The 23630-nt window shown below is 53.5% G+C and overlaps 1 protein-coding gene across 5 annotated transcripts in view; it reads left to right on the top strand.

The window, feature by feature from the left end:
• ADGRD2 (adhesion G protein-coupled receptor D2) overlaps positions 1-23630 on the top strand; it is a 60618-nt gene continuing 36988 nt past the window's right edge. For 3 of the 5 annotated variants that reach the window (XM_075015624.1, XM_075015628.1, XM_075015629.1), the window contains exons 1-16: positions 1-133; positions 3689-3783; positions 4384-4447; positions 5254-5490; positions 6403-7059; positions 7809-7907; positions 9125-9210; positions 9739-10017; positions 11889-12000; positions 14405-14539; positions 16570-16684; positions 18905-19010; positions 19341-19396; positions 21495-21621; positions 21719-21822; positions 22525-22627. In XM_075015624.1, coding sequence (XP_074871725.1) covers positions 3736-3783; positions 4384-4447; positions 5254-5490; positions 6403-7059; positions 7809-7907; positions 9125-9210; positions 9739-10017; positions 11889-12000; positions 14405-14539; positions 16570-16684; positions 18905-19010; positions 19341-19396; positions 21495-21621; positions 21719-21822; positions 22525-22627 — 2328 coding nt within the window. In that variant the 5' untranslated portion in view covers positions 1-133; positions 3689-3735. Of the gene's footprint in view, positions 134-1941; positions 2055-3688; positions 3784-4383; positions 4448-5253; positions 5491-6402; positions 7060-7808; positions 7908-9124; positions 9211-9738; positions 10018-11888; positions 12001-14404; positions 14540-16569; positions 16685-18904; positions 19011-19340; positions 19397-21494; positions 21622-21718; positions 21823-22524; positions 22628-23630 lie in introns of those variants that run through there. The other 2 variants (XM_075015625.1, XM_075015626.1) reach the window with 2 other exon arrangements.

Here is a 23630-nt window from a genome sequence, read left to right on the forward strand (position 1 = left end):
GGGACCCAGGCCCGCCGGCCTTAAAACCCGGCCCCTGGGCCGGGCCGCCCTGGGAACGTGGCCGCGGTCCTCGCGAGGGCCCTGCCCGGGAGCCGCCCCGGCGCTGCGCTCCCCGCTCCTCCTCGGCGGGCAGGTGGGTGCCGGCTCCCTCAGCGCGCCTGGCCCGGCGCGTCCGCCCCGCGCTAGTGGAGACGCTGCCCGGCGGCGAAGGGCGCGTGGGGCCCTGGGCGGGCGCCGGGCGGCTCCAGCGGGGTGGGAGGGGCGCGGACCGGCCGGGCTGCCGGGGGCGGCGAGGGCAGGGCCGCAGGGACGCGCGGGCTGCGCCGGGACTCGCCGCTCCGGAGCCTGCCGGGGCGCGGCTACCCTGGGGAGGCCGGAGCCGCTCTGGCCCAGGGGCTGTCGGCAGCGGGCCCCGCGTGGAAGCGCTGCCCGGGCCAGCGGGCTGCAGAGCTTCGTCCACCCCGGGCGGAGCCAGAGGCGCCAGCGCAGCGCAGCGCAGCGCAGCGGGGCCGGGCCGGGCCGGGCCGGGCCGGGGAGCGAGCAGCTCGGGTGAAGTGTCTCGGGGCGGGGGGCAGCGGCGTGGTTCCGCGAGCAGCCGGGCTCGGGCTCCGCACGCCGGCGCCACGGGCCCAGCCGGGCGGCCAAACCCGCCAGCGCCCCCGAGAGGCGGGCCTGCAAACCTCGGCCCCGCTGCGGGTTCAGGCCCGGGGCCGCCCCCCGACGCCGGTGCTGGGCCCCGGGGGAGACGGGCCTGCCGCCGCCGGCCCGGAGGAGCAGCGCGGGCGGGGAAATCAGAGGCCTTTGCCGCTTGTTTTGCGGGGGGGTGCGAAGCCCCTGCCCGCAGTGCGCTCCGGGTGAGTCTGAGGTCAGCCAGTGGCTGGCGGAGGGGTGCAGAGCCCAGCTGGCTTGTCCAACCTCCCGCAGCTCTTCTGCCGGCCTCTGTTCTCAGCCCTGTACCCGCTGCAGCCCCCGGGAGACCTTGCCGGGAGCTCAGTGTCTCAGCACCACCGCAGGGGCTAGGCCTTTGTGCCTTGTTGCGTGGCCGGCTCCTTGTGGGCCAGGTGGTACCTTCTCCCTGGGCCACGCTGTGAGGGGAGAGGTCGCAGGGCGCCAGCAGGCGCTGAGTGTGGCAGGGTGTGCAGGGACATGTTGAGCCCGGAGGGAGAAGGAGCCAGGCTGTGACTCTGGGGCAGGGCAGGCAGGGTAGAGGAGAACCGGTACTGCAGGGTGGAGAGAGAATAATTGGTCTTTCTTACAGCCTGGCGGAGAGAACAGATTCTGTAACCCTCCTGCTCCTCAAAGGGCGCGGGCTGGGAAGCACCAGGTTTCACGCTGCTTTGGGCCTGCAGCAGGAATTCCTCTGGGACCAGCCACGTTTTATCACAGGAGGGCGGTTTGAGAGGAGGCTAGTGCTCAGAGCTGGCAACCCACAGTCTGGGTTTCATTCCTGGCTCTGCCCTGTCTACCTGCCCATGGGGTTGGTTTTCGTTCCACCCATCACCACAGCAGCTGGGTGTCTGCCACAGGCATTTGCTGCACACCGGGAGGTCAGTCGCAGACTTGATGGAGTCTCTGGGGTAGGGAGGAATGTTTTCACTCTTTCCCTTCCAAAGGACAAGGAGCTTCCTCTTGAATCAGGTTTTTAAATGTTCCAATCTGTCTTTGCGGCTGATCCGAGTTCCACTGGAGCTCTGTTATCTGGCACCCAGTTACCAGAAAGCTTGATTCACCGGCATTTGGGATATCCCCCAAGGCAGGTCTGCAGGCTAGTGACTGGGGCAGATCTGCTGCCCAGCAGGTTATGCCCTTGCACATTCTGCTCTATACTTTTCTGCGAAAGCAGCAGAAGACAAGTAAGGGACCTGAAATAAGGGATTTACTCAAACAAGCAGCTTCCAGGCCCTGCCACAGGGTTGTCACAGATTCAGCCCAATCTCCGTCTACATCTGCAATGAGAATTGAGCTAGGTAATGATGCCTTGTGGCCCTGCAAGATCCTGAAGTGCTGTTGGAATCATCAAAGAAACATTAAATTCTGCTCAGTCTAATTTAGAGGTAAGGGTATATTTAGTGATCTGGCCACACACCATGTGCTGCTCATCATGTTATGTAGTGTGATAAAGTAACCTCCGGCATACAGTAGAAGTATCAGAGGGGTCATCCTGTTAGTTTGTACCAGCCAAAACAACGAGATGTCCTGTGGCACTTTATAGTCTAACAGAAGTCTTGGAGCATAAGCTTTCATGGGCAAAGAGTCACTTTATCGCATGCCTCAGATGAAGCAGATCTTTGCCCATGAAAGCTGATGCTCCAAAAATCTGTTAGTCTATAAGGTGCCACAGGGCTTCTTGTTTCTGCTGTATAGAAAATTTTACCTATATACATCTAATGCTTCAGGAGCTCAGCCACTCTGCAGTGCAGTGTTACTGGATCAGTGAGTGTCCACAGGCTACTTCATACTTCTTGTGATTGTACTCTGATTCTTTGAAAGTTGGCATTCGATTGGCAAGGTACCACTCTCTGTTCAGCAGAATATTCAGCTAACCAGCACCTCCACTCCTCCAACATGTGAAATAGCAGAGCTTTTACTGCACTATAAAACTAAAGCAAAGCTTCACTGGTCTAATGCTTAGATACTTAGATTTCCATTGTATCTGTTTGCTCTGCCATAGGAGACACAGGTGATATTTGCAAGCTGCTTGGATATCATGCTCATTATAGATGGTCCCATTGCTACATGGTCATCTCTGTTCCCTCTTCTGTGCAGTCCCATGACTCTCAATGTCTTTGGCCTTTCCCATTTGGGGCATGTTGAATGTGTTCCTTTGTTTGTCTTCCCATCATTTAGCCTTCAGTCAATGCTTTTTTCCTTCTTTTTTGGGGGCAGGAGGGGGCCTCCTCTGGCCAGCTAACACACATCTGTTTCCTTCACACCTGCCCCTGCTCTGTCAGCCCCACATAGTCACCAAAATGGTTTATTTTAAATTCTGACTGCCAAATGGATCAACATGTCCTCTTCGGGCAATCTCCTTCACTCGAGCTCACTGCTGTCGAAAATTCCACATGGTATGGTTTTCATAGGACCCTGAGTGCCAAGGATTGGCCAGGGAGAAATACATTGCACATGCAGGACTATCACACTGGTTAGGGATTAAAAGCAGTGGACAGGAAGGGCTCCTGGCTTCTCTCCTCCAAGCTGTAATGCTGATTTACTGTGTGTCTGTAAGCGAGTCCCTTAAGCTGCATCTCAGTTTATCCACCTGTAAAGTGTAAGGGTTGTATCAGTTTGCAAGGGTTAGTCCCTATGCTAGATCTTACCTGAAAGAGATGCCTTTGTCTAGCTAGCACTCCTAGATGGAAATGCTGTCAAAGAGCTTGTTTGACACTGATCAGAAACATATTTTTATGCATCTGACTTGATTAGGTTAAAAGTGTGTAAGGAGGGTTCACCCCCTGTCCACCTCCCCAACCCCCCGGCTGGTGAGCTAATGATACAACTTCTGCAGAGCTGTTGGCTTGCGGTATCTCATTTGCAACAGGCACAAAGTTACTTTGGCGAGGAGGCTATTTAGGATGGATATTTTCTGTTGCGCCTCTTCCCCACATCCCTTCACTTCTGCACTGCAAGACTTGCTGAAGCCCCGGTCACTCTGAAAGCTGCACAGCTGCAATACATCATTACCCAGCAGTGCTTTGTTCATTCTGGCAGAAAGGGAGCAATTTCCAACCCGGTGACATGGCCTGGCAACACTCAAGACCCAAGTATTGGTTCCTCAGCTTTGTGGTGAGTTTTACAAGGATTGTATTGCTTTGAGCAGCTGGCTAATTTGAATTTTAAAACAGCCAGGAATTGTCCAAGACATTTCCCTAGCAGCCACTGTGTTGGCACAAGAGGTCTGAGTCATAGGTGAGGTCATGCTTATTGACACTGGGATAACTCTCTCCTAAAATAAAAGGAATAAACCCTTGTGCATCTTTTCTGATCATCCAAAGTATTTAGTCATTGACTTGATAACAGCACAATCCAAAGGTGATGGTTGCTACTGGCTCGCTCTTGCAGGTTCCATCTTCTAGTCTTTCACCAAGAGGGAGGGACTTCAATAATAGTGCTTTGCTTCTAGAACCTCAGCAATGGATATTGGGATGTTTCTAGTTTACTGATCATCCCAGGCAGCTGTGCAGAGGGGAGTGTCTTACTATGGAACGTTTATTTTCAGAGGTTGTTTTTTTTTATACGTATGTAACAAGGAAAAGTTGCTAGTATAGTGTGGTGTGAGCAGAGTCACCAAACGCCCTGGGCTTAAGTGGGGAACTAAGCAGTAAACATGCCCTTTTCGTTCAGTACCTAAACCTGGTTCCCACAGTGCGGTGTTATATCTTGCAGATTGGTAGCCTGTCCAGAACACTCTTAGATTTTGCAGCCCTTGCTGAGAATCACACTGCAAAAGGTAAGAGTCCTAATCAGCACCCGAGTCTTTTTGTAAGAGCCGTGTTCAGCGCAGAGATTCTGTGAAGACTTGTTTGGGATTGTAAGAGCCAATGCCATTGCCACCATCATCTTATAGAGCTGTAAACTGCCACCAGCCTTTGCTGGACCCAGATGCAAAGCTGAGTCTTTGTCAGCTAGCTACCAGGATGGCAGGTGAAAGTCAGGTGAGGGCCGTCTGGCAGCTGATTCTCATGTCTGTGGGGCATTTGGCGGGGGGGGGACAATGGGGGAGCAACTTTGTGGGTGCAAATTGCCACTTGTAAATAGGGAAAGTGGGGTGAGCTGAAGAAAGGGGCCCACGCCCTGTCCTTACACTAGAGTGAATAAGTCTTTAAGGTACCGGCTGCAGGTGTGCAGCAGTGTGTTTGGTTTTGCCCCGATGTTGCCACGGTTTAGGGTGTTTCACGTGGCTCAGTACAGCTCTCAGCTGTGTCTTAGGCCCAAGGCAATTGGCTAGCGTCTGTCCGCGGTTGCTGACATCCCTTTACACTGTGCAGGGATGTGAGATTCAACTTCTGACTCTCTGAGGGCTGCATAAACCCTGTGCTTGTACATGAATGCCTGCTCCGCTGCAGGAGGCTGACCCCGGGTGGCACAAGTGGGTCTGTGCATATCGTTAACATGAATGAGGCTGTTTGTAAGATGTGAATGGGCAGGAAGTAAGGAAACCGCCCTGATGCTTTCTGCAAAGGGCAGCATCCTATTGGCTGGTGTGCTGCATGGGGAAGCACCCGATCCGATCCAGTGTGCACGTCTGCCTTTCAGATGTTGGTGCTGCCCCAGCCACCATCACAACCTCGGAAGATGTTTATGAGCTTGTGCCTGGCCCCTTGGACTGGTGGCGTGCGAACAGACACTGTGAGCAACGCTTTGCACAGCTGCCCTTGGAGGCCAGGGCACGTGAACTGGCTTCCACCAGCAGACTGCTGCGCACCCACCATGCGCAAAGCTTGGTCTGGTTAGGCGAGAGGGAGGCATTCCTGCGAAAACCCAAACAGAGACGTGAGTATCAGGCCGGTGTGGGGGCAGCCAGGCTGGCCAGCCAGGGCCAGAGAAACCCCTTAATGCCCAGAGCGGGAGGCGTTTACAAAGTGATGGGCCTGGCTATTGCGAGGGGACAGCTGGGAAAAGTATTTTTGTGATTTGTATCATGGTAGGGCTGAGACACCCTAGCATGGACCAGAACCGCGTTGCCTGAGGTGCTGTGCAGACATGGAGCTTACAATCAAAGGACAAGACAAGACACAACAGATGGGGTACAAGGAAGCAATGAGAGAGTATTGGTCACCCAGCCAGGCAATGGCACTGCCTCTAGAGATGCCTCACCAGTAGCTAGGTTTTTGTTGGTATCCTGGCAATGCAGAGTTTCAATGAGGGGTCTTACACGTGGGGGTGACATGCACTACTTCTCCACGTACCACTCCGGCATCAAGGCAGGATGGGTTTGCTGGATATCACCAGGAGCACATCTGCAGAAACAATCATATAAGTAGCACGACCAGGGCGCAGGTTGTAGCAATCCAGCATTGGGTAGTCACGTGACATGGCTGGGCTGAGCATAGGTTGGGTGTTCAGGGAGGTCTTCTCTAGGCTCTGCTTCGAGAAGACTAGCCATGGGCAGAGAGCAGTTTGTTATTTAACCCTCCTGGCTGCTGGAAATGTCACTATCCAGAAGCGGAAATTGCGGAAAAGCTCCGACACGTAATTCCCCTTCCCTCTCCAGGTATCACTGTTGCAAGACTCGTGCCCATAGAAGTAGCCGAGAACTCTCAAATGAGTATTTATGATATTGTTGTGTACTGGGATCCAGGGTGCCGATGGGTTGTGGGGATGAAATAAAAGAGATGGCTGTATCCCAGAGGGGTCCAGGGTCCGGCTCTGTCTTGGCTAAAGTTTTGAATGTTCCTTTTCCAGGAACCCACACGGCACCAATCCTGGTGTTTGGCAACAAAACAGACACTAAGTACGTGAAGGTGCTGGCTGACTTCCCCATGATGCCTGCTGTCACTGCCTGTGCCCGCGTCCAGTGGGACAACAAGACCCAGGAGATTTCCACCATCTTCTCCTATGCCGTCCCTGCATTCATTAACGAGTTCCAGCTGCGTGGCTTTGCTGGCGAGGAAGGGTTTGTGCGCTTTGCCATCATTGTGCACGGGCACCATTCCCCATACCTGCCAGCGTTCCGCAGCGACGGGCAGTGGCATCACCTCTGTGTCACCTGGCGGCAGCAGAACGGGACATGGGCCGTCTATGCTGACGGGAAGAAGAAGGCCTCGGCTGCTGGACTGTGTGCCACGGGGCCACAGCTTGTCTGCCAGGCTATCTACGATCACGGCACTTTTATTATTGGGCAGGACCAGGATTCCCTTGGAGGTACCTTCAAGGAGAAAGAGTCATTCAGCGGGAACATCACTGACCTGAATGTGTGGCGGAGAGAGCTTAGCTCAGAGCAGATTGAGAGAGTCCGGTCGTGCTATCCGATAGAACACGAGCTTATCTTCAGGTGGGACAGCTTCATCCTGCAGATTGAGCCCACTGTGCAAAAAGTGACAGCTCAGTTCCTCTGCCCAGGTAAGACCCAGTCACGGCACTGAGTCCCAGCTTCCCACTCAGCTTCTGAGCAGGAGGTCAGCAAAAGGCAGCACCTTTCTGCCCAGGCAGGTCTACCCACGTCAACAGGGCTACGGGGGGGTGTCAGCATCACCCCAGGAAGAGAGGCTGAATAGCGGGGAAGTATTTGGAGGGGGGTGTATCTTTGGGAGCGGGGGAGGATTTATTACGGTGAGGGTCACCATCCAGACAAGACTAAAGACGAGGTTCCTGTTCCTTTGTGACCGTTAAGGATTCCATGGCACTTTCTGCCATGAACTAGGGATGTGGGCAAATTCCCACCTCCCTCTCTCGGTTTCTGTCTAGTTTCTGCTGGAGAAGATAGTCTACATGTGCTCCATGGTTAGCAGTTGATTAGTGTTGTTGGACCCCATATATCATGTTCATAGTGCTTCTGGAACGTCCTGATGAAAAGCACTGCTGAGCACCACAATTTACCTCAGCTGGCTTGGCCATTCCTAGGCGAAACAGGAGCTCCAGCCCTGGCACTTTACTCCTTGCCATGTCTCGGGGCTGGGTGTGGAACGGTGCAGGTTATCCGAGAAACTATGCTAGGCAGCAGCACAAAGAGGGCATGCTCTGGGCGGTGCACGTGAGAACAGAGGGAGCAAGAGGTGATTTTCACCAAAGTTTGTGGATCATTTGTGACAATATCTGGTGAACAGCAAAGGTCTCATGGCCTTTTGGGCCTTCTGCTTGTGTCTGCCCAGGGCCTGTTGAGGAATGCAGAGTTCTCGAAGTTGGCAGCGGTGGAGTCGGTTACACTTCATGTTTGCGTTCCTTGCCTTTCGTCTGCCACTACAAAAAGGGTACAGCTAGTGTGGTTTGTTATTTCCACTGTAGTACCTCCCGGGGACCTGGCTGGGACTGGTGATTGGGCCCCACACAGATACCCAGGCAGACATGGTCTCTGCCCTGAAAAGTTTCCAGTCTAATCTGCAACAATCTCCTTAACATCTTCAAGTTTCTAAATTAAATAAATGTCCAAATGTGCTGTAGAGCCCTGCAGATCCCCTGATCTCCACTTTATAGCCGTGGTTATCCCGTTGGGTGGATGTGGGTGCAGATATTCGTGAACATTTTTGTGGATAAGGATGCAGATACAGACTTTGTATCTAGAACACTGCAACTGAAGGGCAGGGATGTGTGTTGAATCAGCTAGGTGAGTGCCTTGGTCTGGCCTAAGCCTTGGCCATATAGCTATGAGCCTGGTTTGACAAGCCCTGCCCACCTGTTAAAAGATAGAGCTCGATACAGGTGGTTTTTATGAGACTCCACGTTGGTAGCTATTAAGAACTGAAATCACAGGGTGGCAGCCAAGGCCCCTTTTTGGGGGGGAGGGGTAGCTCAGTGGTTTGAGCATTGGCCTGCTAAACCTGGGCTTGTGAGTTCAGTTGTTGAGGAGGCCATTTAGGGATGGGGGTAAACAGATGTCTGGGATGGTGCTTGGTCCTGCCAAGAAAGCAGGGGACTCAACTAGATGACCTCCTAAGGTGCCCTCCAGTTCTAGCAGACATGTATCTCCAATCATTACGTTGTTGTCGTCGTCGTCATCATCATCATCATCATCATCATCATCATCATCATCATCATCATAAATTTGTAGCAATCTGCTTTATAATCACAGATCATTTTTGCAGATGGAGATGTGAATGCCTCATTGCAGCCTGGGTGACTGCAAAGCAGAGCAGCTCCTGCCTGCTGCTCTTACAGATTGATTGATTGTTGTTCACACACTCCATTGCATGATTTATGCGTCTTGTCTCCTTACAGTGACAGCACAGTAGGCTGCTGCATCTCTGGCCCTGTTGGGTGGGGAGATGGGCTAAGCTGCTGAAATGTCGGCTCTTGGGGGTCTCCCCGTGGGTATCTTGTTCTAAAGGTAAAAGACACAAATTACCTCCTTGCTTTGTCCTGACTGGCCTCTCAGCACCTCAGTGAATGCCCAGGAGCTGCTGTCCAGGCACTCGAAAATGGAGCTTCACTGGGGACTGCGGCAGCTCTTGTGTCTTGGTCTCATTCGCAGACGTGTATTTGCTGCTGAAGAAAACCCAGTCAGCTTCCAGCTCGCCGCTGATCAGCCGGGTTAATGCCCTGGCCAACGCCACCGTGGTGAGTGAGCGAGAGCCCAGACCCCTAGGCCCTTTCGCTCTCTTTCCTCCCAGCCCAAAACTGTGGGTGCCGGGCCCCTCTACTACTGCGCTCCCACAGTGGCAGGAACCTCACAAATAGCCCCGCCCCCACCTCTCCATCTGTCTTAGAAAATATCTGCAGCAGCTGGCCGAACGCAGCCCATTTCACAGCCCCGGAGGTGGCTGATGTGGTGGCCTTGTTGCTGTGAGCTGGGGAGCCCTGTGCACAGGAGTGAGTCCTGCCCTCGCTTGTGTGCTGGGTTCAGCAAATGTCCAGATACGCCATGTGGGTGCTCAGGGGCAGCTCCCCCTTCCCACTGCACGTGGTGCATTTTGCTCTAGTCACCAATTGCAAGTTAATAGCTTATGAGGGTCTGGCCAGGCAGCCTCCTTGTGTAGTGCAAGGTGTGCCCAGAGCATCCCCCAGAGCCCTGCACAACTCCCCATGTGATCAAAGGTCTTTGGGCAGAGGAAGGGTCTGCTCCAGTGACAGGCTTTTCCTTGGCAGATTCCTGAGAATGTTTTCCTGGGTGACGTTAGAGACATGAGCATCCCTGTGGCTGCCAGTGTTCTCCAGGCTCTGGTGATGGCCCTGCCGGAGGTGGGGACCCCAGTGGAGCCAGCTGACCTGCTGGGCGTGGTCCAGTTTCTAAAGCAAGTTTCAGACATTGAAGTCCAGGATCAGGAGCAGCTGGAGATGCTGGAGCTGCTGAGCCGGTATTACATGGAAGTGACTGAACGGATCCTGGAGGAGCAAGATACTGACAAGTGGTTGGAAATCAGCCAGGTGAAATAGCCTTGTGATGTACAGGTGAACCCATCTGTCAGCAGCACCTTGCCCTGCTCTGTCGCTATGGCAGGGTTGGTTTGAGCCCCGGCTGACTACTGCCGTTCCTTGATTCCCTGGGTCACAGTGATCCAATGGCTAACAGGGGCAGTGTTTGGGCCTGGCTGGCCCGGGAAGAGTGGCTTTCTGTAGAGCTCGTGGGCACGCTTGGGCTCCTGCAAACAGCCTTCCTGGCAATGTCGCGGTGCTCACAGCCCAGGCCCGAGCTGGGGCCTGGGATGGCACAGACAGCGAAGAGGTGAGGCTGGTAGCGGCTGGGATGGAGCAGTCTCAGGGGGAATTAACTTTTGCCAGGACACTGTTTGGCTCCAGACCTACATGAACATTTTGGGGATCCTGTAATTTCCGAATCGTCTCGCTCTGCCCTAGAGTAGCACTAGATCAGGAATTGCTGGGCCTCCAGGAGCAACCGGCCAATCAACACAGTGGGTCTCTGCTCGCTCGAGTAACAACTCCCCCCCCCCGCTTGTCTGCTGCTGTCTGTTGTTAATTCTCCCAGCTGCCTCTCTCCCTGAAATCCCCCCTCAGCTTCTGTCCTGTTCAAGCCAGCTTCCCTGACACCCTGTCAGCCCTGTCAGGGGCCAGTTTCCTATGGAGCTAACCCCCCCCACGCCCCCAGCCCACATTACGCTGTGCCTGGCAGGGATCACGTGCAAGTGTTTAAAAAGTCCACTTGTAATGTTTACCGATGCGATGCCAAGAAAACATCTGTTTCCAGACCCCAGACTGTTCAACACACTGGAGAGGCTTGTGTGAGAATTTTTCTTCATGTCACCCCTAGCGGGGGCCTTCCCTGTAGGATGCTGGGATTGCTTTTATCTTCTCCTCACATGCTGGCCCTTTCTGGGTATTGTAATGACCTGACCCCTCCTGCATGTATGCAGAATAGCTACTGTTGTGGCCAGCCTGCTGCAGAGTGAACCAGCCACCTGCAGAAACGACAGCTTGAGTCTTTCAGCTTGAGCTCTGCGGCTGGGGTACCCGCGGTGACCAGGGTTCATATGTACAGCATTACTGGCTCCTGGCAAATTCTCAGCTGCATCCTAACCCCACAGCTTCTGCCGGCGATTCTGCTTTTGCTTGAGTGGCAGTGACCTCTGGGGGAGCTCTGATTTCAGGAGCACCCCCGGCCTGCAGCGCTGTCGCTCTTGTGATAAACACAGGATGGGCCAAGTGCTCAGCCGCTCTTGGGATCAGGCTGGGAATTTGTAACTCTCCATATAACGGCTCAGTTTCTTGCTGGCAGCTCTTTCCTTTTGGGTAGGTTTCAAGCAACAGGGATGTGTTCTGCAGCATTACCAGCCTCCAAGGTTCAAAAAGCAGGAGTCAAGCCCCCAGAGGTATGAGAGATAACCATCATGTTGCTTGCTTTTTGAGCGAGTAGGCTTCACGTTTTCAAGCTTTTCTCTGCTGCCAGTGGGGCAAGGGCCTGATTTTAGAAAAAGGGGAAAGAACAAAGAAAACTGACTCCTGACCCGGGGCTTTGAAAAAGAGTTGTCAGCACTGGTTTGGACATGCACTGACTGAGATAAGGCGAAGGGAAGACCAGGACTTTAACAGCGTTCAGAAAAGAGCTTGATGCATTCATGGAGGTTAGGTCCATCTGTGGCTCTTAGCCAGGACAGGTAGGAATGGTGTCACTGGCCTGTTTGTCAGAGGTGGGAAATAAGCGACAGGAGAGGGATCAGTCAATGACTGCCTGCTCTGTTCACTCCCTCTGAGGCAGCTGGCACTGGCCACTGTTGGAAGACAGGATGCTGGGCTAGATGGGCCTCTGGTCTGACCCAGTGTGGCTGTTTTTATGCTCTTAGATTATCAGGGGGCCTATGACCCTGGTGGAGAACCTGGACAGAATGGCTTCAAACCTAGACCAGCTTCTGAGTGCAGAGAGGACAAAGATAACAATCCAGCACAGGACCATTGGTGAGTGAGCAAGCGAGGCTCTGGGTGCTGTGAAAGTGGGAGCTCCTTGCACTTGACAGGGGCAAGGGCAGGGTGATATACAGATAATTGGAGATACCCATTTCCTAGAACTGGAAGGGACCTTGAGAGGTCATCTAGTCCAGTCCTCTGTCCCCTTGGCAGGACCAAGCACCATCCCTGGCATCTATTTGCCCCAATCCCTAAATGGCCTCCTCAAGGACTGAGCTCACAACCCTGGGTTTAGTAGGCTAATGCCCAAACCACTGAGCTATCCCTCCCCAAGTCTGCCCTAGGCTGGTGGTTGGGCAGGGCATGTGTGTGACTCCTGCTGGGGGCTGCTAACTAGCAAGTTCCTAGTCCAGCGCTTTGAAGACGAAAATGGTGCAACAGGGCTAGTGTCCTGGTGGGGGGATTGGGTGGTCTCTTCCCACCCACAAGCAGCACCCAAGGAGTGTGGCTGCTCTGGGGCAACGGGAGACGGGCTCAGGAAATAAGTGTGGAAAGAAGCCTTGCAAGCCTCTTTGTCCTGTGTCTGGGAGAAAAGGGAAACATGTATCAGCAGCTCCAGCAGTAGCGGGGAAACTTCCCTGTGTCCCTCTCCAGGTAGAAACTTGGGCCATGGAGGCCCTGCCTGCGCCATTACAGGGAACAGGCCTGCCTCTGCTGACTCCTGTGAGTTCTCAGGCCACTGCTATACGACAATGAATCATCATGGCCAATGATTGCAGCTGCGTCTGCTGATCTGGGGTGTTCTGCTTTGTGGGCACTAGGCAGGGTGGGCCGGCCTGTCAGAGGTGCGGGGAGCTCCTTGGACAGCCTGGCCCCGGCAGCTGACCCTGGGCACTTGGCAGCCTCTTTTGGAAGTTGGTGGTAGAGAGTTAATTTGCTGTTTTAAAGGCTGGGAGGGGGTGGCTGGAGCAAGGCTGTGGCTGTATTTCTTTCCTTCCCAATCCCTCAGTGTCACACTGTGATTTCACTTCAAACTGTGATCCAGGGCGCGACACGAGGAGAACCCTTTCCACGCAGCAGCACTGAGGGATGCTCCAGTCAGAGCAACTCTCCCCTAGGTCTCCACATGGGGGCGATGGGCCCACGTACATGGTGCCTCCCACCTGCAAGCTCAGTTCTCACAATAGCCGAACAAGACTTAGCCCAGGCCCCAGGACATGGGCACTGGCAGGAGAAGGCGAGGGGCGAGGCAGCACCTTTGTCTGGGCAAACAGATGGGTTGGGTGGGGCTTTGTTGGAGGCGGCATATGTGGCTCTGTAAAACACTCAAATGGTTTGGTGGGCTGGGGTGTCAGGGCAGGAGGGGACAGCAGAAGGAAGGGCTCACACAGACACTCCACTGCATCCTAGATGCAGGACACCTGTAGTAGGTCAGTTTGAGCTGTTCCTTCCACCCCCATGCTCAGACCCCCACAAAACAGAAGTGCACCAGCCCCTGCCCCCCAGCTATCTCTTGTCCTGGCCTTGGCTCAGTTTGCAGGTCTCAGCGCTCCTGCCCTTTCCTTTGGCCAGTGGTGTCCCTGAAGGACCTTACCTGGAGGCTGGCTCTGGGGGGAACTTCCCCAACAGGCTTTTATATGGTCCTCTCCTTGGCCCTCCGGGTACTGAGGGGGCAGAGTGCTGTGCTCCGATTGGCTAGAAGGGCCTCGGATGAAACTGAAAACACTCGGCTCTGTTGTGCTCCACACATGGATCTTGTAGGACACTAGTTCACATGGCCCAGTTGTGCTTCTGCTTTGACTTTGTTGGAAAGAAGTGCATGCGTGTGTGTGTGCATGCGTGTAAAACCCCATTGGAAAGAAGTGTGTGCGCATGTGTGCGTGCATGCGTGTAAAACCCCATTGAAAGAAGTGCATGTGTACATGCATGTGCGTAAAACCCCATTGGAAAGAAGTGTGTGTGTGCATGTGTGTAAAAAAAACCCCACTGGAAAGAAGTGTGTGCATGCATGTAAAACGCCATTGGAAAGAAGTGCGTGCATGTGTGCATGCGTGTAAAATGCCATTGGAAAGAAGTGCATGCATGCGTGTAAAACCCCATTGGAAAGAAGCGCATGTGTGCGTGCATGCATGTGTGCATGCGTGTAAAAACCCCATTGGAAAGAAGTGCGTGTGTGCATGCGTGCAAAACCCATTGGGAAAAAAGTGCATGTGTGTGTGCGTGCGTGTAAAACCCCATGCCATAGATATGCCTTTCTCAGCCTATCCCCTTGGCTCATTCTACGGAAGTGAAGGTGGGCAGCAGTGCATCGGATGAGCACTTGGGGGCCACTAAGCCTGCATGGGGCTGGCTGATTTCCGGGGGAATCGGGTGTCTCTCTCGATATTCAGCTCTCTGCATTTTGTGTAGCAGCTGTGGAGGAAACACTGACCTGGATTGTTTCCCACTGGCCCAGGAATTGAAGTCAGGAAGCTGGAGCTGAGCAGGCAGGAGTCCAGCAGCGATGTGTATCTCATCCAAAGCCAGGACGCAGCCGGGCCTGACCTCATAGAAATTCCCCCGGAAGAAGTAGAAAGACTGAAAGCCAAAGGTAGGGTCACGGCCGTGTCCTGCATCCCAGAGGGCCCCTCCCTGACTCTGCTCAGAGCAGGGAGCTTTGTGCAGCAAATAACAGGTGTGGGGGCGATGCTCAGACTGAGAGATTCAGTCCAAATTCTGTGTGGAAAGGGCCGTACAGAGGCTGTTCTTGGTGACTGAGAAATGGGTCTCCATGAACAGAGGCTGCAGCAGGGCCTGCACACACCCCGCCCGAGTTCCTCCACCCAGACCAGGAGAGACCAGCCTTGTCTCCTGGCCGTTTTACTGCTGGGCTTCTCACTGCTGCAATGGACAGCCTGGAGGCTTCCCGTTGCCTGGCATGGCTGTGTGACTGGGAGTACAGCAAACCCTCGCTCTAATGGACCTGTGATACCAGACATCAGTTATAGTGGACATCTGCTAGCGCCCCCCGGCCCTCAAGAAAGTAGAATACCGTACAGTGCTGAGGAAGACTCCCCAGAGCCACCACCAGGTCCTCCAGTGACTCAGACCACCACAGCCACAGGGTCCCTGGTTGGGGCTGGGACCGCCACAGCCTCAGGGTCCCTGGCCTCATTGCCACCTCCTAAGCCAGCCAGTCCCCCGACACATACTCGGCATTGAGTGCCGGAGATGGTGCTTCAGGCGCAGTTGTCTCTCATGCAGCAGTTGCTGATGGGAAATGGAGGCAGTGTTACCCGCTCAGACACTCTAGGGGCACCTCCACAGCTCCTGGGACTGGATCAAGGCAGGCCAGGGGCCAGCCCGTGGGCTGTAGATCCCCATCTCTGCTCTGGCTCTTAACAATTACCAAGCAGAAGAGAGATGCTGAGCGTACAGGGCTGTGCTCACCAGTCCTGGCCAGGCAGGCGAACTTTCCCTGTCGGCCAGGCAAAGGCAGTCTTGTCTGGATTCTGGTTGCGGCATGTTATGGAGGTGCAGGAGATTTTCAGCAGCTCTGATTGTAGGCTGTGTCTCTGAGCAAGTTCTTCTTCCAGGTCTTTCCTTCTTATTCTTTATGTTCATTCACTGCTGCACTCCTTCCCGGACCCCGGTTTATAGAGTGAAACTTGAGTCTTGCAGAGCTGTACCGTCCCCAACTATTTCACTAACATTTTACTAACCCATCTTAACAAAATTCTCCAGCCAATCCTACTCCAGAACTTCAGGTGATCAAACCCTAGCAAAATTCTGTCACACACCCATACAATTGAAAGACCGGACTGAGCACCTGCAAACAAACAGTAGGGAAGTGGGGACCATCCTGATAAAACAGTGAAGAAACAAGGACCCCACAACCACAGCTCTGGATAAGAGGTTTCTGGCCAGACAGAACACTGTCAAGCCAGGCTTACAGGAACCACATAAAGAGCTGTTTCCGTCTCTGCCGATGGTGGGGGCCATTAGGGCAGGGTCTCCTTAATAGTCGGACGTCATAGTGTTTTAATTCAATCTAGATGGCATGTGAGGATGGGATTTCCTACAGCTGAACTAACAGCTGCTGCTTTTTTAATCTGGCTGCCAGCAAAGGCTTTAGGCCTTCCCATATGGCTAGAGGGACAGGAGGACGGACCCTTACAGAAGCAGGGAGCCGTTCTGGGCAAGGGTTTCTCAGTGACATCACAAGGCAAGCTGAGGCATGGCCTGTTGTTGTGGGCACCCATCACAGTGGTGTCTGAGCTGCTCAGTCATTACCAGCTTCCTCCTTGCCTTAGCCCAGTGGGGGTGGGACGTGCTGTGTACAGATGAGGACTCAGTTACTGTTACTGAGCTGTAATTCAGCCAGTGCCTCAAAGTTCTAGGCTTGTTTGAAACTAGCCCTCAAAGAGCATCACCAGGGGGCGAACTAAGGGGGTGCAGCCTTGTTTGTCGGCTGAGGTCCCCCAGGCAATGAGCCAAGTGAGGTTCTGTGAGCTCTGACCCTGTGGGGAGGTCACACCACGCGAGAGTGCTGGTGCTTACAACAGCCAAGTGCCAGTGGTGGGGCCCCAGGGAACCTAGTGGGGGCCTTTTCGCATATCCCACTCCATTGTCTCTGTTCAGGTCTCCGCAGAGTCACTGCGATCAACACGTGGTACAGTTACTCCTCCCTGCCGCGCTCCCTCACAGGGGGCAGCACCGTGTTCCAGGACGTGGCCGCATCTGATGGTGGGCGGAAGTGAGTGCATGTTTGTCTGGGGGCTGCACGATCCCTCTGCTCACCCACAGGCAAAGAGGGATGAGCCTGGCAGACCTGGCCAGGCTCTGGGGCTCTGTGGCAGTGCACAGGGTCTTCTCTGACTGCCGCAGCGCCGTGCAGCCAGTGTCTCTGCACAGAAAATGCCTCCCACATCTAGGGATAGACTCTGGTCCCGGGCTACATGGCCTTGCACTGAAAAGGGGAGAGGGACAGCCCATGCTATGGTGGGTGGCAGCGACAACCCTGACGAGGGACCCTGGGGATGGCCTCTCCTGGGCAGAGCTGCCTGTGCACGAGGCCCACTGCAGGAAGATGTGGACGAGCCTGCAGAGAACTGCTCTCACAGGGTTGGTTTCCGGGCACCCAGGAAGAACTGGCCCAGCCTTCACCTCTGTTCGATGGCGGAGTGTTCAGGAGAGCTCCCCAGCAGTGCAGGTACAAGAGAGGCACCAGGCTGGAAAGCAGCTTAGGCAAAGCACCAGCAGTCTCGGGCTGTAGCCAGTGTGTGACCGGATGTTTTCCTGAGAGGGCTTGGAGCACTAGGTGGGGCCAGCAGCTTGTCACCTCCAACAGGGAAGCTGCTAGTGCTGCCTGCCTGCCTGGCACTGTTTAACCTGCACTGCTCCATCACGCAGGACGACTTAACCTGAAGCTCCATTTACATCAGCCACGGCTGCCTGGTTTTTACTGGCCTGCTAAGCAGGGTTCCTGCTAATTTTTAACACCTGTGGGCAGAATAAATTTTGTTATGTGCACTAAGTCATGTGCCAGCATGCACCACTAACAGAAACACAGGCTGTCCATTGTGGGTGCTCTGTTACCCAGCTTGGCAGCACCTGAATCTCTCCTGAGCCACTGCCCAAGTGCTCAGCTTACCGGGAACAGTGCTGCTAACCCCAGTATGTTCTGTCCTAATGATCCCCGTAGCTTGCATCTGAACAGCTGTGGCAGCAGCCAAGGGCACATGGCTCTGTCCCTCCAGCCCCTGACATGAGCCAGGAGGAGCCACTGCTTGATAGACAGAGACCTTGCCTGAGCTTCCCTTGCGGGCTGCCAGCCCAGCTGTCTCACATCACCTGGGTGTAAGTGACATATGGTACATGCTGGACTTGGTATCTTTGGGGTTAAGAGTTCAGAATGGTCTTATCCTAAGCAAGATGTAGCCTGGAGTTAGGATCCACTATTAATATGAGCAAGAGAAGCATCTCCAAGTACAGTGTCAGCAGCTGGGGCAAGTCATCTTCCCCCGGGACAGCATGTGTTTGGGTCCAGTATGGAGAGGTGATGCCTTCTTGTGAGCTTTGCCTGGGGCACAGTGGTGACAGGACACATGGGCTACATCTACACGTGAACCCTACATCGAAGTAGCCTATTTCGATGTGGCGACATCGAAATAGGCTATTTCAATGAATAACGTCTACACGTCCTCCAGGGCTGGCAACGTCGATGTTCAACATCAATGTTGCGCAGCACATCGAAATAGGCCCTGCGAGGGAACGTCTACACGCCAAAGTAGCACACATTGAAATAAGGGTGCCAGGCACAGCTGCAGACAGGGTCACAGGGCGGACTCAACAGCAAGTCGCTCCCTTAAAGGGCCCCTCCCAGACACACTTTCACTAAACAGCACAAGATACACAGAGCCGACAACTAGTTGCAGACCCTGTGCATGCAGCATGGATCCCCAGCTGCAGCAGCAGCAGCCAGAAGCCCTGGCCTACGGGCTGCTGCACACGGTGACCATAGAGCCCCGAAAGGGCTGGAGAGAGAGCGTCTCTCAACCCCCCAGCTGATGGCCGCCATGGAGGACCCCACTATTTCAATGTTGCGGGACGCGGATCGTCTACACGTTCGTATACACGTTGAACGTCGAAGTAGGGCGCTATTCCCATCCCTTCATGGGGTTAGCGACTTCGACGTCTCGCTGCCTAACGTCGATTTCAACTTTGAAATAGCACCCAACACGTGTAGCCGTGACGGGCGCTATTTTGAAGTTGGCGCCGCTACTTCGAAATAGCGTGCACGTGTAGACGTGGCTATGGCCAGCTAAGCCACTGGCTCCCGAGTTCCAGCAGCGAGGTCCCCTCTTGTTATTGGACTGCAGATACTTGTTTCCTCGTCAGGGTTCTCCACAAAGCTTTTATTCACCAGCTTAAGAAATGACCCTGTCGTACATGACGGTCTGCTGTCTGTCCCCAGGTACCTCAGCACACAGGTGGGCTCCTCCGTTATTTCATCGGCTCTCCGCAGCGACTACCAGGAGATCAGCATTTCCGTACGCTATCGCCTGAAGCACCACACCCAGGTACTCCGCCCAGGGCAGTGCGCCTCCTCTGCCGAGGATGGAGTAAAGGAGGGCAAACGAGCACAGTGCAGAGGCCTTGCCCAGAGACGGGCCTGCCCCGAGGCTGGAGAGACAGTGAAAGGCTGAGCCGAGACGACTGCCTCCCAGGACTCAAATTCCCTTTGAATTTAGTGTCGCAGGTTTGTCTCTGACTCAGCTCAGCTCCAAGTCAGCTTCTGAGACTGAGTACAGTGAGGAGTCCTGCGCAAGGGACAGGCCTGGGTTAGCACAGTGGCCAAGTTAAAGTGCAGCCTCAAGTGTCTGATCACCTCGTCTTATCTCCGCCTGCAGGGCTGGCCTGACAAGCTGGTGGAACCGATCTGCGCCTTCTGGAACTTCAGCATCAGGTGCCTTTGTACTTCAAACTTGCCGTTTCTGAGCATTGCGTTCCCTGCTCCAGATAACCCCGGGCCGCTCTGCGTCTCCCAAGAGAGCTGGATATAAGTGGGCAAAAGCTGTCCTGACTTGCAAAGAAACTATGCCGGCCCGGTGCTAGCACCACTTTTGGACGGCTGCTCTCTCCTCACTGCTTAGATGGGCTGTGAGAGCTCCCCCACATTTAGATGTGTTGGGATTCCCTCTGAACCCTTGGTCTTCACACTTTTCAGGGGTCTAGAACTGGAACTCTCCTGGGTCACATTGTCTGGTTTGGGTGTTTCCTAAACACTCAGCAACAAACCCTCCGAGCTCCTCCCCACTTACTCCTGCTGTCAGGATGTCAGTAACTGCTGTTGTGTCCCGTTTAAAGATGGAGAAGCTGAGGCGCAGCATCTAATTGGTTTGGGCCAAGGGCCATAGCTGGGTCTGGTTGTTCTTGGCTCCCCATCCCACTCATGGGTTAAGGGAGGGCCCAGGCTTCTCGAGTCATTTAGGGAGTGCTGGAATTGGTATCTTTGGGTTTAAGAGTTCAGGGTGGTCTGATCCTAAGCAAGATTCAAGCACACGTCTGGAGTCACCAAAAAATGCGGTCACTGGCTTTTATAACTAACCTCGATTTGAGAACATCCAGGGTTTGGTGCACCCAGCCTCCTCCACGCTCTAAAGCCAGAAGCTGTCTGGCTTGCTCAAGAAACCTCGCTAGCCCGCATGGTGCTTAGTCCTGTGAGCTGAGTGCGCTCCACACATTTCTCATCATCTGGTGCTGTACAGAACATGCTCCCCAGCATCTGGCCTAGCTCAGAAGAGCCCTCCAACCCCCTGCTGCCTTTGCAAGTCAGGGGTGCAGTGAAGATCAAGACATGACTCTGAGAGCAAATGCATGGGTGAAAGAAGCCTTAGCTAACTCCTCTGCCTCATCAGAAATCCCAGGTCCAAACCTGCTGCAGAGGCGCTCTCTCCTGGTATCATTTCCTTGGAAAAGTTATTCACAAGCAAGTGACCTTTCATGAAGCATGAGTGGCTGAAACATAAAACTCTGGTTAATTACAGCTCCTGCTTGTGACGAAGAATGACCAGGAGGAGAGTTATAGCCCAGCAGGAATGCAGAGTGCAGACACTTCATACATACTGTTTGGCAGGGGCACGTGTAATTTTACTGTATGTCACTGGGGTGAGAGCAGTGAGACAATGAAGTTTCATGGATCTGTGATTAGATCAGTTGAGTGCACAACACTGCTCCCCAAGGCACGTTCCCTTCCCAAGCACAACATGTTGCAGCTGATGCACAGAACTGATTCTGTTGATGTTGATGGGAGATTTGCCTTTGCCTTGGGAGCAGGGGCAGACCTTCAAAAATGTGATGCTACCTATGGAGGAGCACAAATCTGACAAGTTGTGGCTACAGCTCTCGAGTCTGTGGCTTCACTAGCCATACAGAGCATACAGGAGAGCTGTGTGGCTCAGGCCCCATCTGAAGCAGGGGCATAGGACTTGTCTAGGAAAATTGTGACTGAGATGGGTTAGTTTCTTAAGCAGAAACATGTCCTGGCTGTAAATGTGTCAGGGGGTTGAGGCTGCCCTCATCTCCTCTCAGTGACGTCCTGCTTAGATGCACACAACGTGCAAACGCTTCTATGTACTGTTTGGCAGGGGGTTGTGTATTTTACAGTGCATCACTGAGGTGGTGGCGGCACAAGGGCAATGAAGTGGTATGATCTGTAAGTAAGTCTCATGAATTCACAACACCACTCCCACACTTTCCCACTGCACATGAGATGCCAAGTCCTGTCTAAGATCAGGTTAGTTAATACATATTCAAACGCAGCCTATTTTTCTCATCTGAACACAGCCTGTCATCATCTCTGATGAATCTCAGCAGTATCCTGGCTGGTAGGGTCTTGTATTGTCAAAAAAACATGTCTTGAGACACCTTCTCAATGCCCCATCACTCCTCAACCCCATTCTTCTTTCTCTGGAAGTGTGAATTTCTCTTGTAAGCTTTGAATTTCCTTTGGGACAACTGATAATTTCCATGTACTTTTTATTCTCTCTCTTGCTCCATGTTAGCCCAGACACGGGGGGAATGTGGTCCACTCTAGGCTGCTCAATCATCATGTCTCACGTGGGATCCACATCCTGTTTCTGCAACCACACCACCAACTTTGCAGTGCTGTTGCAGGTGTATGAAGTGCAGGTAAATAAACAGTCTCACACCACACAGGCATTCATGTCTGAACATGGGGATGGTCCCAGAGCTACCAACAGGACCTATCTGAAATGTTTTGGAACAGAGGAGCTCGGGGGAGGAGCTGACTCTGAAGACCCTGACGTTTATTGGATGTGGAGTTTCTTTCTGTGCCCTGATGGTTACATTCATTTTATTCCTGGCAGTTGGGTAAGAAGAATCTACATATTTGTAGCATTTATTACAACTTGCATCTGTGTTGGGGGGAGGGATGATATTTAATGCCTTTAGTTGAGATGGTGCATCAGATACTGTTAGACAGCTGTAGCCATTTCATTCCAGTGCTTGGCTTGTTTGTTTGTTTGTTTTTTTTCAAATGGGGCTAGTCCGGAAGCACGGAGCCATCCACACAGGAGGGTGGCTCCCAAGAGCTGGGTGCACCTAATGTCTGCTTGTCGTGGTTGTCTCGGGGGGCTGAGGGCTGCGCACACAGGTGGTGTGAAGTGGCTCATGAATGCGAGGCTACTGAAGTCCATTGTTTAACATGTGACTGTAGAAAGATGATGGCTGCAATTGCTGGGAAAGGACAAACCATTTCCCTGGCCTGTCGTGGAGACAGATCGGTGAGATTTATATGAAATAAAACCTTGGTGGCCCTGACTGAGCCCCTCTCACTAACCTGGCCAGTGGGCACTAACGCCCTGAGTGGCAGAGTAGCAGGGGATTGCAAGGGCAGCAAGCATTTGCCTTCTTTTCACTAATGCTTTCCCCGCTCTGTGAGGAGCAGCAGGGGAGCCTAAGGGGACTCCACCTGGTCTCTGACAAGTGGATAGTAAGAAAAGTGTGCGCCACTCCCACCGCTTGCTGCCGTGCTCTGTAACGATCACGGGCTTCCCATTTCCCCTTCCTCAGTGTTCCGAAGAGTGAACGAACCACTGTGCACAAGAATCTGGTCTTTGCCTTAGCTGCAGCTGAAGCTCTGCTCATGTTTAGTGAACTGGCCAAAACCAACCAGGTAAGAGGGCTAGGAAGCAGCCTGTCACCGGGACAGATTCTGCCAGACTTCTTCTTTGCTGGGACATGGTGGCGAGACAAGAGTGCAGTCTAGCTCGTTAATGGTTGTATGTTCAGGAATAAACAGGATCGTGCTGCCCTGGGGAACCTGCTTTGCCCCATGTGTCCGAAGAGTTCCTTTCCCAGTCCTGGTGGTGTAGTTATTTTTAACCCAGAAAATCCTGCAGAAAGGGTCTGCCATGTCAAGTGGCATAAAATACCAGCCTTAGTGATCTCTCTCACACACACACACACACACACACACACACACACACACACACACACACACACACACACACACACACACACACACACACAGATTAGTCTTTAAAGTGCTACTTGACTGCTTTTTTGTTTTGATAGTATATAGACACACACACAGAGTGAACTCCTGGGGATTACAGTGGTATTTGCAGGAGAGATTTCCAAAGAGAATCCAGATGCTGTAAGAAGTGGTGCTGAGTCCCTCCCCGGAATGTGCTGGACCAATATTCTGGCACTGGGGAGTGCTGGGCTCACTCTAAGCTCCCTTGGCATCTTTTTCTTCATCTGGCTTCTTGGATCTAGTCTCCTGGGCAGTTACACCACGAAGAAACTTGGCCTGTCCTTGGTACCTAAATCGCCCCAGTACTGTCAGTGAGCTACAGCATTCTCCTTCCCTTCTGTTACACGGCGTTCCTGTGAGCTGCTCAGGAGCCCACCTTTGACCTAAGAGCTGGTCGCATTTCCATGGTGGGTGGAGTGGCCCTGGGGGGTATGTTTTATAACTCAGCTTGTCAGGCAACATGGGTGCAGGGTGCTCTGTCACTTTCATCTGGGGCAAAGCAAGTGCAAGTCACAGCCTGGGTGTCCTTGTTTTATCATTGTATGAAATCCTCATGGTATCATTGGTGTTTAACAGGCAAATATTCTGCAGCATGTTCAGGAATGTTCCTCACCCTGCACTCTGCAGAGGCTGCCTCTGC

This window comes from Carettochelys insculpta, chromosome 21, assembly GCF_033958435.1.
Source record: "Carettochelys insculpta isolate YL-2023 chromosome 21, ASM3395843v1, whole genome shotgun sequence".
Taxonomy (NCBI): Eukaryota; Metazoa; Chordata; order Testudines; family Carettochelyidae; genus Carettochelys; species Carettochelys insculpta.